This window comes from Temnothorax americanus, unplaced genomic scaffold, assembly GCF_048541705.1.
Source record: "Temnothorax americanus isolate GAGA-0224 unplaced genomic scaffold, ASM4854170v1 Scaffold5, whole genome shotgun sequence".
Classification (NCBI taxonomy): Eukaryota; Metazoa; Arthropoda; class Insecta; order Hymenoptera; family Formicidae; genus Temnothorax; species Temnothorax americanus.
Window position 1 is genome coordinate 4,895,211 of NW_027509657.1, and position 20,200 is coordinate 4,915,410.

The window sequence follows — 20,200 nt, forward strand, 5'->3', positions numbered from 1 at the left end:
AAAAGAGCGTAAAGAAATATGGCAAGCAAGAGTAGAGAAAAATACAGAAAGAGAGTACAAGATCGGCGTATCACCGATCGATAAATCAGGGCGTGTACACCCCTCCTGCTGGAGTGCCTGCGAGGGTGGCACCGTCGTCGTCGTCGTCGTCGTCGTCGTGCGTGTCTTGATGGCACAAATAAAATACGACCCCAATTTCACGGTGCAAACCGCGAAACAATGGTATTGATTTTATTTCCATATCGGTCCGGTGGGAGAGGTAGGGGAAAGATAAGCACGATGTGGACGGAGGGATTGGTTGGATCGGCGGTCTCAATCGCGGTAAGGAGGGCTGAAGGGAGAGAGGGGAAGGCAGATAAAACAATGGTTCAAAGGAAGAGGCGGGCGCGTCCTGGACCGGAAGGTCCTGGTGCGTGCGAGGGGGGATGCGAACGCGGTTCCTAAGGGTATATATCGAGCGACGAATGTCGGACGTTCAGCGTGCACGTCACGTAGTGGTGGAATCGCTTGCCGAGGTGAGACGAGAGAAACGGAACAGAGACGTCGTCGGCGACGGTGGCGATGGAATGAGGAAAAAGGACGAGAGGGGAGGAAAGGGTGTAAGTAGGATAGAGGAACCGCGGGAGTTACAGGGCGAGTTTATCCGACAGCCCTACGCACGCTAGCATAATTAAGAAAGTTCCGTCCGGGAGTTTTTTCCCGGTGTCTTCCGCCATTGTTATTCTTGGGTAGTAACGGCGCTAATTAAGCCGACCGTGAATAGCGCGCAATAGTGAATTCCCGACAAAAAATTTACGGTCGGCATCGGGTCACGATGTCGCGACTAAGCTGGGATCAACGTTACAAGATTATGTGAATCGCTCGCGAGAAGACGTACGCGAGAACAACAGCCAGCGAGTGATATTAACATTCAGTCGACACGCTTGCCTCGGCAACGCGTTAAATTTGTCGTATTACGCGAAGATATTTTGTCAACGCGCGGAATGAAAAAAATCTATATACGGTTACAGAATCCTCAATGCGCGCCGTGAAAATGTACAAAACCGAACGCGCGCTAGCTAACGTAAATAAATTTCCGGCGTTATCGCGTCGCTCGCTGTTGCGAAATAAAAGCATCGTATTACATTCATGCGCGCCTCTCGTAAAATCACGTGGATACTGTTCATTCTCGTAAATTCGCCAGCCTAACGTATAATGCGCGGTATATGGATTACTGCGAAATCGCGATTTTCGTAAAATACGATTGCACATATAAATATTTATATATGCATACGCATATGTGTGTATATCTATATGTGTATTACATATACATAATAATAAAAACTGTACACATCTATATATAGTTCTTATTATTTTACTTATGCATACACATTACACATACATATGTATATAATAATTATATATATTTATAAATATATATAACAGACTGCACGTTAAGTTTTTATAGCTTCACTGAAATCGATGATTCTGTCGCCTTCCGTAATGCATCAGTATGTTGATTCCTTGTGAAGTTCGACACAATATAACGATGTCGTTAAGGCGATCTTGTATAGATCTGACCATCACCCTCGGTGCAGTCTCGGTCAAGCGGTCGATGATTAAGCGGATACAAGGAGATTAGAAACAGAGGATGCGCGGAAATAAACGTCGAGCGATCGCTTTGCGCGAAACATTTTTTCGTTCATCCTACTGTCGCTCGTGCGCATTGTGGTCACCGAGTCGCGGAAGCGAAGAAATATATACCGTAGAGACGTGTTTTTGCGAATAATCGGCTTTCCGCAACGGCGCGGCGCGGAGGTAAAACTCCGCCGAAAAAAAGCCATTGGTCATTTTAGCGGACTTATCCGCGCTTCTCGATTCGTACACGCGCCACCACCATAGTCGTATTTTCGAATTGACTTCCGTACGATCGATGTATACGCGCGATTATATTGCATGCCGGATATAGAGAATTTTTTTCGATTAGGTACATTTCCCGTTGCTTCCTGTATGAGAAGTTCGGCTTTCATGCCGTAGAAGTCTCAGAATGAAGCATTCAATCGAGTATAGGCCAGATATTTATTACGAGACTTGCAGGCAGAGTTTGTTAGGTTTTTATTATTATTATTATTATGAAAGAAGCCATTCTTAAATTATACATCTTTTCAAGAAATTTTAGACGTAGTGTAAAAATGAATAATGAGTAATAAATCACTTAAAAAGAAAAATATTAAGAAAAAGTGGTAAGACTTTTATTTTAGTTAGATATTTTTTAGAAAATTATAACAAATCTTATTAAGCAGGATTTTTTCTAACAAACCTGATTTGAAAAAATATCGTAATTATAAAGACAGAGAATAAAAAATTTGGTAGTCCTTATTTAAGGGACTACCTTATCCTATAAAAGCTATTATTCGTGCATAAATCGCGCGCGTTTGGCTGTTTCTTTTCAAATTATTTTTATTGTTGTTTATTTTTGTGTAAAACGCTATTATTTTCTTTTCATAGGACACGAAGATGGCGAAGATCTTGGAATAAAACCGCAGGTAGTATTTTTCAGTTTTAATACTCCGAGCGCGTGCATCGCATGAAACAAAAGTTCGTGCCGCAGGTTGGACGAACTGATAACTATGGTAACTACTTGCGGCAGTCGGTTAACTGCGGGATTCCCATGCATATCCGCGCTTGCGTAGTTGAATACAATAAGGTGAACGCACTCGACCTTGTACATATTGTCGCGGGGTCACGTCGAAAACGCGGATATTACAATACATCAAGATGAGCTTCCGAAAATCGCTCACACTAAACATTCACGAAACCCGTGATATTGCCATTAAATCGACATGGGAATACGACTTCATTCGCGTACGCGATTTAACAAAATACGCATGCTATATTCACGCGGCATTTATTGGCCGGCCGTTTTATATACCGATATTGTTGCCAATAATACGGCGAATATTGAAGCGGCACCGTAATGTACATTTGTTCCAAAGACCATTAATATTAATTCCATTATCGAGTGGCGCTGCAATTAAATGACCTGATCAGTTTTTTCTGTTTTTTCTTTTTTTTTTTATACTACCAATAATTCCGGAAATATTTTAACTTATACCATTTTACACGTACACGTGCTTCATACGTCGAACTTCGAACAACACATACCCGCGCGCGAAATTTCCGCGGAGAATAATTCTGCGAGACCATCAACGAGCGGGAAATCTTCGCCGCAGTGCTAACCGTGCGCGAGTTTTCCGTCGGAAAGGCAACATTGATTTAAGATAACGCCGAGACGCCAGGAATTGACAAATTGCCTGAGACTCGAAAACCGACGCGGATAGAAAGGCATCGTAAGACCGGCCGAAGGTGAAGGGTAATATGTCGCGGATGGAAAAGAAAGGTTCTCCGACATGAGATCGACGGCGGGCATGCCGAGAGACAGAGAGAGAATGAGGGGAAGAGGACAATAGGACCGATAAATAAATCCGTAATCGGTGGTCCACGGGTTTACCCTGAATGGCTCGATTGGCTCCTAAAGGTGATTTCCAGGAGGAAACGCGAGTTCGGGGTAAGAAAAGCTCTTTCACGCTCTTCATCTCTCTTCTTGCTGCCGCGCTCGACCATCTGTATATCTTGCCGAAGGGCTTTACTTTTGCCGCGGTATACCTTCTCTCGTCCCTTTCCACTTTTTTACACCTTCCCCTTTGCTTCACGGTTGCTCTCTGTTATTTGCCGTCGATTCGTCGTCACCGGATGAATCCGTGCACGTGAAAAATAATGACGAGAAAGAGGAGAGCTTGTAATTAACTTCTCGCCTCTTCGCCTCGCTTCATTAGTCTTCAACATGATACGTGTGTATAAATATGTAATATCTATTTACGAAAAATCGAATATGCGGGATATATGTTAGATTTAGCTATAAATATATAATGAAAAGCTATATATTAAAGTTTCGAGTGAATAACGTATTCAAAATATTTAGTTACAGATCGAATCCCGTCATTAATTAAAGTTGATCTAACGTTACCGCTTATCCTGCTCTCTCTCTCTCTCTCTCTCTCTCTCTCTCTCTCTCTCTCTCTTTCGCGGTTATTCCAATTTACGTTCAGGCTACTTTCGTTAAAAAAGAGGTGAATTAAATGACTATCGTGCGACTGAGGTCGCGTGCGGTCGTCGGTGTTCGGGTCTAATCGCCGAATCTGTTAGCGTATCGCCGCACGTCCGCGCGACTCTAAATTCACTGCGCGAGAAAGTCGAATTAGCATGCGAACCGTAGTACATTCCATGAGAAATACGACCCTAATACCTTACTTTCATTTGCGTAGAAATGAATTGTCCGTATCGCCAGTCCCGCGCTAAGTACAGAGATAAGCGTAGTAAACGAGTATACCAATTACCGCACTCACGGATTCCACTCCTGTGCGTGGTATATTCGCGGACAATCACGCCGCGCTAATCGTCACCACCGATGACAATGTAAAAAGTGTCGGGGAAATAATCTGACACTCTTTCAAGCTTAATCACTACGAAGCAGACTAAGAGACTTAATACTCAAAGTCTTTATCCCTGCAAAATTAAAACCTCGCGACAGATAATTAATCCCGATAAAGTTTTTTATTAAAAAATAACGCAGTTTGAATTTACCGTAGAAACTATTATTTACTATTTACTTATAGTTGTAAGAAGTCGGGGTGATCCTGCAACACCCTATATATACTCGCTTAAGATTATTTCCTGGTACGAGTCGCGTGTATTGCGTACGCACGCACGCGTATGAATTGTCGTTCATGATTTCGTTTCTTAATCTGCCGGACATCGCATGAGTCGCGTGTAGTTTACGAGTCGGCGTCGACCGCCATATGCCCCGTGCCTCCGTCCTCCGGGCTCGTTTCTTTCAATAATAGAGACCATAATCACGCGTATCCCACTTTCGTTTAAGCTGGATAAGCCGCGACTCGCCGCTGGCGAGAAAGAAAATACCTGGCGCCGACGGCCGACCGAGGAAACTTTTTCAATCTGCCGTCATTATGTGCGAGTTTAGTTCGCGTTGGTTCACCTCTGGTTAACTACTCTCCTCAGCCGTGCGCGGCTCTTCCTGCGATGCTCGAACTAATTTCCAAGGAGACGGGCGATGGACTTCGAAAAGCTGCGAGGTAGCCGCGAGGGAGCCGCCGTATTCTTTACGGAACTACCTCCTGCACCGAGCCGGAAGCGAAAAGTAATTCATTAAAGTGTACGACTTCCGAAGACACTTTATTCGGTCTTTAGCGTGACTGGGAACCACCCATAATCCCATGAATATCGTCGCATGGTATTTGCGGTTGATAGAGATAGGTTGAACGTGCGGATTAATTTATAAGACATAAGCGACAATCAGATGATGTACGCGTCGTGGTTTACGCGAGACATATTCACGTTGCGAAAAAAATTATGCAATCTAGACAATTTTGAAATGAAATGAAATTGTATCAATGCTAAGGCAAGTAAAAGAATTTAATAAATTTGATACAGAGATAACTTTCTTGAAATTCTCTCCCAGAGTCTGAGTCTTTATACGTGTATGAAAAGGTCCAAATTAAGTAAACAAGCTATAAAATTAGAGTAGTAATAATTTTTCTATGCGAAGTCTCAAGACATGATTGCGTGATATTTTAGTGAAACACGCAGTTGTCAAAAATAGTAAGAATACTAAGGGGTCTCGATAATAACACGTATTTTCTCTCTCTCTCTCTCTCTCTCTCTCTCTCTCTCTCTCTCTCTCTCTCTCTTCCTTTTTTCCTTCCTTCCTCACAAAGAAGTTGCGGGTTTAATTATCGTGCAACGCATATATTCAAAAATTGAACGTAATTGCAATCGTGGAAAATATTAATCAATGGGACTTCTTGAAGATTCATCCACAGTTCGGGGAGGGGGGGGACTTATTCTCCTCCCGGTCGTTGAAAATGCATGCAAGAAAGAAAAAAGGAGAAAGGAGAAACGGCCAAAGGAGACCGAAAACAAATTACAGCAGTCTGTCTCCTTTCGCCGCACGCAAAATCCCGCAGCGTAATTTTCCCAACAGCGAAGCCTCCCCGCCAAGCTTTTCCTCGTCTTTTCAGACCGACGCTGACGAGACACTTTCCTTTCTATAGCGAAGAATCGTTCGTTAGTCGTAAACCGCTGTCGAAAAGACTCTCGACGAAATACGTATTACGGCGATGTGACCACGACGGGACTGTAAAATCCCGCGGAAAAGTTAACATCTCGTCTTTATGAAATTTCGCTAACTTTGTGAACCTGCCCGTTCTTCTTTGAGCGAACTCTCGATTGGAAATTCGACGCTTATTTCGTCGTACAATCACTAAGTTAAGCCGCACTCCGGGGTTCTCGCCGTTAATAATTCGTCCCGCTGAATAACACGAGATGCGTGAATACTTGCGAGATTGAATTAATTTGCGAAATTGAAAATGCGGGATAAGCCATCATTCCATTTCCATGCCAATGTGATACCGTTACAACTACGCTATTAATTCCCAGAACATTTTGTTCGGACAAGAGAGAAATAAATTTAACATATTCAAAAGAAAATTAATTAAAATTTGGAGAAATACAAAATTGTAATAAAAAAGATAACATTCAACACACGTGAATAATACGAGATATTAATTCGGTCAGAGTATTATAAAAAAATTTAATATTATTTGTTTCATAAACATTTAGCTTTCTCCAAGAAAAATAGCACGTCATCAGGCCGGATACGTATAACAATATGGGCTCGAAATTGAATTACATCTCAAACTAGACGCTAATTAATATCACCATACGAAATCATTACTAATATTAATAAATTTGGCTTTTCAGTTTGACTGAATAACAACGCATATAAAATTATCTGCGTTACGATACGGCGCGGATGAATATTATTTTACATTTTAATTTTCAACAAAGGGTCTGATTCAGTCGGATCTGCGATCATCTCGGTGCGCGACCCTGTCCACTGACATATCGAACAACCAAAACATCCAGACGAACGACCGGCGTACGCTTTTGCGGCGAATAAAGAGCAACGTATTTTCATTGCCGCTGGCTTTTCGTGCGGCAATGGAAGGAGACGGCGCGGGCGGCAGCAAGGAACGGCGGGATAGGAGAAGGAAAAGCGCGGGAAAGCTGCGAGCCGATGAAAATGACAATGCCTCGCGGGCACACGTCCGACGTTTTCCACCGCCTTCTTCCACCTCGCCTTCCTTCCTCTTGCCGTCCTTCACCTTCCGCTGAAAGCGAGTTTCGTAATAACCGGACGAGAAAGAGCGAGAAAAAGGGAGAAAGATGATCGGCCGTCGCGGTTCATATAATATCCGGAATATTGGGTGGCGAAGGGGTGGAAAGGGGTTCGGCTTCGGAGAAAAATGACGCGGGATCATAATAAGTAAAGACGAGGACGCGGAAGACTGGATGAAGGTCGCCATCGATGGAGAAATCACGATGGTCCTTTTCTTTGGCATTCTTCGCTATATCATTGTTGCCGGATAATGAAACGCTATATCCCCGCTTGTGTTTGTCAAGTCTGGCTTCCGTGATTATTTTCGCCCTGATTTTTTCAAATTTATCAAGGGAAATGCATGCGCTCTATCTGCAGTGGATGTTTCACTTTGGCTTCGGAAATCCAACATGTTGCTCTTCGATAGAGATACAAAAGGATATATTCAATGTTATACGTTTGTAAGCAATATCATAAGAAATTTCTTATGTACTAGAATTGGATTGTTAAGCCTGATCTACAATGTGTTCTTTGCTTCCTGTTTTCTGCTCTTACCTCTTTGCGACTATCTCGCATTTCGCAATTCCGTCGCGTAACGTGACGTTTCTTGTCTCTTCTGAAGTTCGTCAATTTTTATCTTCGGCGACAGAGAACAAAAAACATCGCATTACGCGGCGGAATTGCGAAATACGAGATAGTCGCAAAGAGGTAAGAGCAGAAAACAGAAAGCAAAGAACACATTGTAGATCAGGCTTTATATACGCGTACGCAGAGAAAACGAGAGAGAAAGTGTTTCTTCTCTTCTCTCTCTGTCACATTATTTAATATATCATTTATTTAATATATTATTTAAAATATATATATATATATATATATATATATATAATATAAAGTTTGGACAAAAACAATCACGCGCGCATAAAAATTTTCTATTTTTCTCTAAATAGGATCGAAATCTGCTTTGAATTTGTATCTCAATTCGTAATTCCTCGAAGAAAAAAATTATTTCACGAGTATCTCCTTTTCACTCTGCGAAAGTTGCAATTTTATCACATATTATCCGGCCCTAGGATTTTGATTATTCATTGTATACATTGCGCTGTCGCGCGCGTTTCAAGCTTCAGTAGCGATTTTACGCCCCGCGCATTGGGCGAGCGCGCACGTACCACTCGACAGCAGAGTGACGCGTACAACTGCAGACTGCAGGTGCAAGCGCATGATGGTCAGTCACGTTCATAGACGCTTCGACACACATGGAGCGCGTCATAATGTCGTGATACGTGCCGCGATTACCGTCGCGAGTAGATAAAAAAAATCTCTCCCCGAGATTTAATTCCGACGTATCGGTAAAAAGAATCCTCGTCTCATTCGCGCGTGTCATCGATAACGCGCGGTTGTATAAATACAGTTTTTCTTCCCTCGATTTCCTCATATTGAACTCGTCATCATAGGGAGACGCACGCGACATGCACGAGAGATATAATGAAATACTAGTTCGGATTTAATTATCTATATCAGCTATTAATCGCACATCGTGCTAATGAGGCTGTTATTACATTAAACCGAACGAACAATTCCGTTAATTACAAATTCCGAAAGCTTAAACGTTAACGAATTGCAGCATTATTATGCCTTCTTTCGAAATTTTTTCCGAGAAAAAAATCTACTTCAAAAAAATCCGTTATTTATTATCGATATTAAAATTCTGGGATGTCACATTACTAATTGAGTTAAACGGTCATTAAATAAATAAGTGAATCATTTGCCATTTTTTTCCTTAGTGCTTCAACGTGCGAACACGTATTCAATATGTTAGAAAATGCTTCTGATTATTTGTATGATATTTGTATTTATCGAAAGCAATACCTGGGGGATTCCTTGCCTTCGTGACCAGTCGCCATGTCGTTCCGCCAATTCCAGAAATCTTCTACCTCAATTGAGATTTTCAACCTTTCCGGAGGTATATTCCGGAAGTTCACAATTTTCTCACAACACTTTCACAGTTTGCCGGCGACATTCGACCAACGACCCAAACCATCTAAAGTCTCAAAGTTTTAACAGTCATAACTTGACACAATTGAAAGTGCGGTTTCTCACGACAATCTGATATTACATGCACTCAAACGATCATTCTAACGATCACTCGATTCGTCTGATATCTTACAAGTAATATCGACAAATATTAAAAAGTTTGAATATGTTGGATAAAAGTTCTCAATGATGTCTCGACAGGCTTGATCGATTTATTTAATTGGTATTTAATGTGCAATAGAAAAGTAAACGTTGCAATCGGCAACAATTGCCACGACATGGCACAACGATGGCGAAAGTAGCTACAAACTGGTGATAATTCGAGAATGTGCAAATATACGATTCGACATCGATCCGAAATTGCCGTAGAAGTGTGACACGTGCTCCGCCACCGCAGTTCGCTCGCACGAACCGGCGATTTATCGCGATTTATTCCGGCACGAGAGCCGCGAATGCACGTTTCGCGTATTGAATACCGTGTTGCACACCAAGTCGAAAGAATGACGACGTCGACGGCAAGTCGAAAATATTCTTCAAACGTTCTCATGAGTTACATCGCTGCTCCTTCGCACAATTTTAATTTTTTAAATATCATAGAATTTTTGTAAATATCATTTGTGTGCGTAGAATAGTTGAGAAAGAGCAGAGAAAACATGTTTCCCTCAATATCTCTTTGCCCAAGAAGTTTCAAGGATTATTAGCTTCAAGTCCGGAAAAGTCATTGTATAATTTAATTGTTCATTTTTCTTCACTCTCTCTGACATATTGTCCCTCGTCGTCGATCATTTCTGCGAGCTGTGACTTTTAGGCCATCCTAGCGACAAATCTTCGTACTTTCACTTCGCCTTTCCTCGATGAAGTTCAGCGTTACGCAATGGTGAACTTCACACACTCGTTCATCGCCGATACATTCTCGGTCTCGACGCCGATAATCGTATCTTCAGCATTATCCTCATAATTAAACTCAATTAAAAAATTATTAGAAAAGATGTGCTCCGATTTAATCGAAAATATACGTAATTGGTTATCCAATATCAGAATCAATGTTATTTTTATGATTTTTTTTTTCGCAATTGTAAAATCCGAAGTTTTCACGTGTATTTCGATTTGTGGCGATCGATCGCGAATTTTTCTTTATACAGTTTCTTAAGTGCGTTCGCAACGTCTGGCGGAAAAAAAGGAAAGAAAGAGAGAGATTATTAGGTAAACCTATCTAGACAAGAACGTGTGCGGCTACGCGCACTGCATGTGCACGCGCGGCTCGATGAGGAGTAACGTGCGAGTGTGACGGCGCACGCCGCGCTACTGACAGTACTGACGACGCCTGGCGTCGCGGCGCCACGCCGTGAGAGAACACTCGGCGGTGCGCGTTCGCGCAGGCGCCACCGACACCGGTTCGTTGACGTTTTTCCCTTTTCTTTCTCTCGTTTCTTCCACCCTTTTCTTTTCCTTTTTGTCGCGTGGTGCGCGAATGTACGCTCGTCTTTTCTTTTTCTCCCCCACCGAATCGAAAGTAAAGGTAAAATAATTCAGCGCCGGTATTTCTCGCAGCGCGAGAAACGGGAAGGCGGCAAAATTCGGCAAAGCGAGAAACGCCGGCATCCTCCGTGTGTATATTACGATGTTTTCATAAAATCTCGGCGGAGGATTTATTAAGCGCGCGTGGAGAAAATAATAAAATATGTCGGAAACGTTAAAAAAGGTGAGCGAAGGGACTCCGATGTTTTCTATAAAAAATATATCCAGAGTTAAGCGAGGTAATAGAATAAATCCCATGGATTTAGTTTTTATAAACGCATAAATGCTTTTCTAATGTTTTTCAAGTACTTTTCCGATCTTATTTTTATCTATGTGCAATGAGTGTATAATGTACTTTGTAGCACTATGTAATGTTTCAAGTAAAATTAGTATTTTATCTTCTTTATTGTTTTAAACTAATATGTAAACATTTTTTAACGTATGTATAATATGTAAACACTTTATATTATTTAAATTTAATATCTTTAAAAAGGTTAGGTAAAAATAATAGAGTTAAATATATATACCTTTCAAAACGAATTACGAGTTTGCTTTGTATTGTGAGCGACATGCGACATGCGACACATAATTTATCAATTAAAGAATCTCTGGAAAAATCTCTTTGATCGCAAATCGGCAATTCGGCTGTTATGTTTGCATATTTCCAACGGCACAATGCGACGAACGCACGCACGTAAATTTCATTTAACTTTTCTATGCTAATAATCCTTCCCGACCGGAACGCGTTCCCCTACTCGCGCAGCGGGCGTAAAGCGGGAAAAAAAACGCGTATGAGATGCTATTTGCATTTGTAACGATGCGTTCTGAAGAGCAGGGCTCGGAGCGGTGGCGGGTGTCGAGGGAAAGCCAAAACCAGAGACAGCTGGCTGCGCCTCTCGGGTCTTCGGAGTGGAGACATCCGGTTCTGACGAGCCCGAAACTCGTCAAAATACACAAATCGCTGGCACGTCCCGCACGCGGACGTTTTCCCGCGGGAAGACGTGAGGCAACGAGACAAATGGCGGGAATGGAAACGTTCCTCTCGATCAACATTAACTTCGCCGGAAGGACGGCACGGATAATTAAAACCCGGTGATACACAACACGCGATTTGTCCCTCTAAAAGTTTTATCAATAATTACAGAAATTATTATGTATCAGATACATTTCAAATATATCGAAATGAAATAATTTTTCTATAATAATTATTTATCTCTTAATGTGTGTGTGATTCTATAGTAATTATTTTTGTACATTTGATAATTTGATATTAAAAATCTAAGTAAATAATGTACTTCAATTTTTTCCATTCTTTTTATCTCAACATCATTTTAAAAGTAAAGTTTGTTCTTTTAATATAATTCCGAGTCAGAGTTGATTGAAAAACAGATGTCTTTCAATCCTAATTGAAATCAAGATTTCCACACTTAATTGAATCTCTGAAATTAAAAATCCGTGTCGCGTATAACGGTGTACGACGCATAAAATTTTACCGGTACGCACGCACGTTCAAAATCCTACTGGCGTATCGATAATATTCCATCAACGCGTAATCCACGTCAGACAAAACAATTAAACCGTATGTCCGAACCACCATGCACACTCGTAACGCGCGCGCGCGTCCGTATCGGTTATTAAATATATTTCCATTTCCGCGGCACCATCAAATATTATTCCATTGTTCGAGAAAAACAACGCGGCCACCCGTTTCCGCGCTCGGAACATAATAAACGTATCCGCGTATTGTGAAAGAGGAAGAAAGAACGCGAGGGGAAGGAAGGAGGAGGCTTTTTTTCGCTTATACCGCACATTAACGACCACTCCCGCCGCAGTTCGCGCGCGGTAATAAAGCAGCGGGCGAAATCGTAGGAATCAATGCGCCATGTTGTTCGGCTCTGACCCATTTCCGGTTTGTCGTGGCCCATTGCGGCACTACGCGCGCGGCCATAAAACGCACCGTCGTCGACCGTAGGGTCCCGTGCCTGCACGTGGTTGCAGCACGGAAACGCAATTCGCGGGACATCCCGAACCGAGATATGTATACGCGTTGTACACGTGTGCCCGGCGCGTACACCGCTATTCGGCAACGACGAAACACGACGTGTTCTACAACGGCGTCAGCACTACCGCTGGGTCCTCACATTAACGGTCTATAGAAATGGCGCGCACTATCGCGTTGGTTGGATGGCGAAGCGAACCCGACTTGAAAATTCCTCGTACACGCTCCGCGCGCGACTCGTCCCCGAAATCAAGCGACGCATTGTTACGAGAGTTACGAGTGTAGCGAGCATACCGCGCTTCTCTCCCGCACGTGATGGAGTAATCACTGCAGAATGTTTCGTGAAATTACTTACAAACGGTTACGTGAAATAAATGAAGAAATGCCGAGAAAATGTCGATGGGGGATATCAAGTTTTAAAAGTTCGAAATTTAGATAGCACACAACTTGTGATTTTAATTTTAATGAAGAGAATTATATCGGAATCTGTTCTACAAGATTTATACGTAGTAAAAATTGAAGCAATAGAAAATGCTTCCAGACAAGACAGTTCTAAAGATATTATCCAATTATCCGTTATAATAATTAATGCGTGTAAAAGTAAATTACATAATTATATATTTATAATAAATAGAAATTAGATATTACAAAAATATAGAAATATTTTAGAAAAAGATTTTAAAATTTTATACCTAACTTATATCGATAAGATCAAATAAGAATAGCACAAGACAATAATAGACACTAAATCTCTGTCGCCATTATATCGATCATAATCGATAACGAATGAAATTACGCCAGTGCGGAGGGAGAAGACATTGCGATATTCATTGGATTAATATTCCGCGGAAGAGGATTATTTGTACAGTCAAGCGCGAATAGCCGGGAAGCGGAGTGCACTTTGCGCCTGATGCACTCCGGGTGTAACATCGCTGCAGGACGCCGGGGTATCTCTCTCTCCGCCCTTGACGGCCCTGCGGCGTCGAATGACAGGACGAGCGGGCCAATGGAAACGAGCAATTCGATCCTGCCGCTGTCGACGTGTACTTCGGATGGCTCTTGTCCGGGAATAATTGTACATGCCTAGATTGCCTCGGCGAGGAGACGCGCGACATTAACGCGCCGAGTAAAAGCGAATACGCCGACTCCAATCAATACTGCGCGCTTTCACTTTTATACATCCCGAGAGCCGCGCGATCGTTAAAATTATAATTATTTTCGTAATCGTTGGCTGGAATTGCGAATCATATTACCGCGCGGAGCATCCGACCGAATAAATCCATCCCTATTTTCACTACGTCGTTTTTACTTCAATATCGCGACGTGCACGCCGTTACTTCACATTCCCGCAGCTTCAATATCGTATATAGCTTCGCCATAATATTCATTACTTCGGTATCTAGCACGTGTGCTTCCGTCGTCGATCGTTTTCCTTTAAATAAGCTCTTGCCGTGCGTGAAATGCATTTTCATTAGGCGGACGTCATATACGCGCGCGGATTCCCATATGTCCGTTTCCGTTACTTTAAAATAATATTCCAGAAACCGCCGAATACAGCCGGGCGCGGTGGCGATTAATGTTGAAACACCGTCGATTGGTATTGACTGCGATGCAATATGCAATAACCGACGGCGATGCGTGCAATGCCGACCGCTGCGCCTTGCGCGCGCGGAACCGCTGCGGGGACGACGAAATACGAGTGCACGGTGCCATGCACGTAGCAGTGTCTGGCGCATATGGAAATCCGACCTTTCATCGACCGCATCAGACTGATGCATCGATCGACACGTGAGACGACGTTCGCCATGCGCGCCGAACCGGATAGACGGCTCGGGGAATAATGTATATTCGAGCTGGAATATCAACACATTGACAGATCGGTATACACACTGCCCCACTTTATGTGGCGCGGCGCTGTCGAAAAATTAACTATTCATTCGCGCAGACAACAACAATGACCACCCGCCGAAATATCGGAAGGTGGATGTTAATTAGCGGAACTCGATGTCCAATTGTTTTCTACGGAATTGTATTCCACGTTTGGAAATGAATGAAGAAAGATATATAAGGCCGAAAAATGGGAAAATATTCAGCAGAAAGGATATACGAGACTCTTATTGATTAGCGTTTAAGTTACAGCGATAAATTACTGGTTGCGGTAAAAATTTGAAAAAATTATTTGAAAGATACGATATGGATTGCCACTTATTTATATACTCTCCAGATTAATTTAAATAATTTAATTTGCAATGTTAACTCGATATTTCGCTATTGGAGCAGTTATTTTTGTCAATTTGTTTCCTGTATATCTGCGACTAAAAAGATATATATATATATCCGGTGATTCCTTTTATTATCTTCATCAATGTACTAGTAATTCGTTCGAAAAAATAGTGTGGAACCCACATCCTGGTGTGGTAGCGACTCTTGACGGCGAGGCGTCTTAATGCGACACGTCAGTTAATTAAAGATCCATCAGCCGTCTCGCGTTCGCGCCCGAAAGAGATTCATTAAAATGCGCCGAAACTCTGGCGCGCACGAGTCGTTTCTAATGTATTGACTAATTCAACGACCGAGACGTTTCCTTAACAGGAAAACTTTTCACTACGCGAGACATTATGCATCAGCGATCCGGCGTGCGGTGCTAAACGCGACTCAAGGAGTGCCGAAACGGGAGAACGCAGACGAGGAGGCAAATATTCAGCGAGATCGAAAGCGACGAACGTTCGAAAACGCGGCGACGCGTTGACGTCTTCCGGTCAATTAGGCTTCATTGTGCCGTGAAGGAAACGAAAGTGAGATTAACTCGACGTACTATCGACTTACGTACGATTCTTCATGCTGATCTCATGTAGGTTTAAACGTTATAGTGCCCGAGCTAAATCCTCGCTCAATCGAGCAGCATTAATTTAACGCTGCCTGTTAAAAGATTCAAATAAATCTAAAGCAGCAATATGGGAATGTAAAGTCGATATAGTTCTATTTCTTGCATTTTATATTCACGCAAGCTTGAATGTATTTTTTATACCTTTTCATTTACTTATTGTGACTAATAATCTTAATTAATTAGCTATTCATGCGGTTATGACTTGAGATTTTTTTAATACGCTTAAAATTCCCTCAATTATATACGCTGATGACCGATTTTATAGCTCAGAGATATGGCGTTTTCATTACACAATGTCTGACTGCAAGCGCCGTATTTCACTTACGCTATTAACGGCGAACTATCCGCTTCCTGTTTTATTGGCGATGAACTTTTTTTGTCTCGTCCAGGCACGAGCCTGTCGTTGGTTAAATCCAGGGGGGGCTGCGTGATGTCGTGCGTAAGTGCAAAAGGTTCGTTGAACATAATCGCCTATCAGAGGGGAGTTTAACGCGATTTCACAATCCCTGATCGCAGTGGCGTAAAAACGGATATAGTTCCGTATATTACCGGAGCATGACGTTACAACGGAAAACTATTGCTGAGTCGCTGAGTGCATACTTCCAGTCGTATACCCCGTTTTATGCATTTGCCTTCCCAACTGTACCTCGTAAATACTATTTTCCTAAAAATAGAACAATTAAAAAATTACTATTCCATTTCCAATTGTAGTGATTTTTCAACTTAATATGCTGGAAAAAATAAATTTAAAAATATGCTTGAATTTTATAGTTATTTTAAATATATGAATAAAATAAATTTAAAAATATTTTAAATTTTATATAGCCATATGTTTAAATATTGATATCGATAATTCTGATAATTACAAAAACTGATCTGACATGGTGCAGAGCCAAAAGAAAGTAACAAACAAGGTTTACTACATTTAATTTAGGAATTAAGTATATATCTCTATAACGTTAGGCAACAACCCTTGGGGACTCGTAAAAATCTGCCACTTTATTGTAAGATACTGGAAACGATCTTGCCCCTCTTCATTACCTTTAGCCTTCCTGCACTTGTTTTAAACTTTTTATGGAAATGAGAATGTGTTTCGTAAAATCCGTAGTTGTTCTCTGTGTTAAATAATGTATGAAACTTAAAACCTAGTAGATAATTACCCTCAAGTTTCAGTCCCTCACTCCTGTTTTACTTCATATTCAGGCAAAATCGTTTTCAACAACGAAACAGCGAAGGTAAACATAAACTTCTGACAGCCTTTTAAATCAGAAATTTAACATGAAATTGTATATATTGGTATACGTATGATATTTCATAAACAATTATTTGCTTCGAAATAAATAAACTAATAACTGCGAATTAATGTGCCTTTACAATTAATAATGGAAAACGTTTGTATTCTAAATATTATATAAACATCCTTTAATGCACATAAAAGTACTCTGATTCTTAAATTGTACATTCAAATATCTCGGCATGAGATTAAAACATTTTTTTTTATTATGATCTTCAGCTATCAGTCATATCTGTTTGCAGACTATGCGGAATATAAATCAGATCTTACAACGCGCATAAAAATTTCATCGTTCCAGACATCAGGAATTCAACGCTGCGTTCCAAGTGACCGAACAATGTTGCGATAAATATGCAGTGAAAAAATTAACGACTCTCTACCGACTTCGCTGTTTGCATTCAGATACAATCGCCGCTGCAGTCGACCCAGTCGACCGCCAGCAGCGTTTTCGCCGTCACAAAAGAAACTACGGCATATCATGGGCGTGTATTTTGTACTATCAAAGGTCCAGGCACGCACGCGGGCATAACCGCGGCTCGTAACTGCCATCGTATGAGTATCGACGCGGGGCGCATTTCGATTTACGCCGGGCATGTAATTTTCTTTTATCACGTCGCGTATCGGCCATAGGGAATGGCCGGTGCTGTCTTATCCATCTGACGAGAGAGCCGCAGTAAAACCGCTCTTTATCTTTGGACCGAGAAAGGATCTCCCGATCAATTAGAATTCCGTAGGCCATGCATGTAGCGAAGCGACGCGACACGTCATCAAAAAGCTAACTACATCACATATGCGTGCGTATTGCCTCGCGTTATCTGCATGATTAACCGTAAATTGAGTGCAATAAGAGACACGCCTGGCGACACTCCGGTAACACTGTTTTCACGAATCCAGATTCGCTGCCCGCGGCCAGCGAGTATTTCTGGCGCGAGCGCGAGCGAGAGTTTATCGTCGACGGAACCTTGCGAAAACATCCTGCGTTCGCGGAAAATCAACAGGACGCATCCGACCGACCTTTCCCGGCTACACCGCGATCTCCTGGAACGCATGGGAAGAGGCAGGAAGAGTCCGCACGGATAATTACCATAGAGCGATCGAGCGTATCCGGATCTCGAGTGTGCCCCGCCGACATCGTCTCTCTCTCGGTTCTCCTCTTCTCGATCACTCAATCGAAATGCTTCTTCCTTCGTCTTCCCGGCATTTCATTCGGGATACTATCCTCTATATGTGTCAGAATTGCACCTCTCCGCGAAAATTTATACAAAATATTTGATCTCTCTCATAGAAACATTCTGAAATTTTTGATCAAATTTATCACAGGCTAAAATTATCTAATAGGATTATAAAAGAACTTACATTCCACACTTCGGTTGCATTTATCGAAGAAAAAGAAAATAAGAGTAAGAACAGCTAAATATCAAATGAATGGGAATGGGTCCAATTAATAATTATTTTATAATAATTTTGTATTTGTATTGGAAAATAAATTTCGACATTCCTGTGATTTATATGTATTTAAATGTGCATCAGATGCCACCGCATCGTGTAATTTCCAAGAAGTTACCTCAGAGAAATCAAAATCAAATCAGTCAGGAAACTATAGTAATATAACGGAGCTTCAATCGTTTTGCATCGAGCTAATGGAGTCGTTGAACAAGTAATGTAATGCGATTATTTCCTGACGGGTAAAATACGCTCGAGGTGCATGATCTAATATGGCGCCTCAATTTGTTCCATTCTCTTTATTCAGCTTACAATTAGTTAAGACCTGATTTATGATATGAAATCCACAATATGCGGTTTATTCAGACGGCTGAATATTGCCATCTCTATAATAAGCTGAAAGTGTACTTTTAAATTTTGCGAAAAATACACAAGACACACAAATGCTCACCATTAAATGACGATAAAATAAAAAAAAAACTTGAAATCGGAACCGCAAAAATATCCAATTTAATATACACACACGATTGGGATCGACAAGAGATACTCAATGCATGATATAATATTATTTTTAATTAGTGAAGTTAAGTGCGTGAATAGAATTGCGCAATAATTGCATTGAACAAGTTATAATATATCTTTGAAAAAAATAGCAAATAGATTGTATTCTATACAACCATGCTTATAGTTTTATCTAAAAAAAAAAAAATAAACAATTTTCTTTAACAAAGTTAAAAACGATTCTTCTTTAGCGCGGATGTTTAGATGTCATATTTTTTAAATAATCGATAGCAATAAACGATAGTAATAAAATGTCGTTCTCATATTTAGAATACTTGTAATCAATAATTTGATTTAATTACAGAACAATCTCTCAAGCAGAAATGTTCTTTATCTTTTAACATTTTCGTGTTTTTATGTCAAAATTTAACAAAACTGCGACTGGTCTATAAAAAGACGTGATTGATCCTTTTCGGCGTGCGTCAGAATATTTTAGAAAAAAGAGAACGCCCCGCGAACCTGGCTAATCCCGCGGGATAAAGCTCTCCCCATCACATTAACATAGTCCCTAGGATGATCCTGCCTCGTTTGCACGATCTGAGGAACGACCTGATAAGAACCGGCCGATCTCCACGTCGAGGGCGCTGAAGAGCTCGACGGCAAAGAGAGAAGGGTAATTGTATTTGCATAGATTCGAGATCGGCTTTGCTTCGTGGATTAACGCGTCGTTTGACTGCAGTTAGTGATTAGGCATAGTTACAGCGCGGCTGATTTAGTAGACGCGAAGGGATTCCGGAGAGAGCGGTTCGACAAGTACACGAAAGAAATTATGTTGCGGGCGATTGCATTATTGTATCACGTACATTCAACGCAAACAAAATTCGATCCGCTCATTTATATTAATTGATCTTAATTTCTTCTCGTCGCATCTGCATTTTTTTAACAAAAAAATATTTGCGTAGCATATCACTTTCATGTCAATATCACAATATCACAATTGTCTTTTCTAATAGCGTATTCTATATGAATTATCTACTTTGCAAGTATAACATCAAAATGATATATTTGCCAGCCTTATTAACAAAATAATGTATACGCATATAAACTCGTATTTAAAAAAATGAGGACTTGGTTTTGTACTTAATTTCACACATATTTGACTTTAATTTCATATTTTATGATGATTAAGATCTCTTATTACGAATATCCCTCGTCGCAATTGACCTAAGGATCCTCTATAAGCGACGCAAATATTCTTTCAAGTACATTCAGAGATACCTTTCTCGTGGTTCTCGCGGTTTTTATCCTGCC

At 41.2% G+C, this 20,200-nt stretch overlaps 2 protein-coding genes across 7 annotated transcripts in view; one reads left to right on the forward strand and one right to left on the reverse strand.

The window, feature by feature from the left end:
* Positions 1–20,200, forward strand: part of LOC143904062 (uncharacterized) — a 404,129-nt gene that overhangs the window by 226,765 nt on the left and 157,164 nt on the right. Inside the window, exon 5 of one of the 3 annotated variants that reach the window (XM_077418295.1) lies at positions 2,488–2,525. The exons of the other annotated variants lie outside the window; for them this stretch is intronic. Within the exon in view, the coding sequence (XP_077274421.1) occupies positions 2,488–2,525 (38 nt within the window). The remainder of the gene's footprint in view (positions 1–2,487; positions 2,526–20,200) is intronic. 3 annotated transcript variants of the gene reach the window in all.
* The window catches only part of LOC143904053 (uncharacterized), a 325,508-nt gene that overhangs the window by 128,984 nt on the left and 176,324 nt on the right, over positions 1–20,200 (reverse strand). The gene's annotated exons all lie outside the window — the stretch shown is intronic.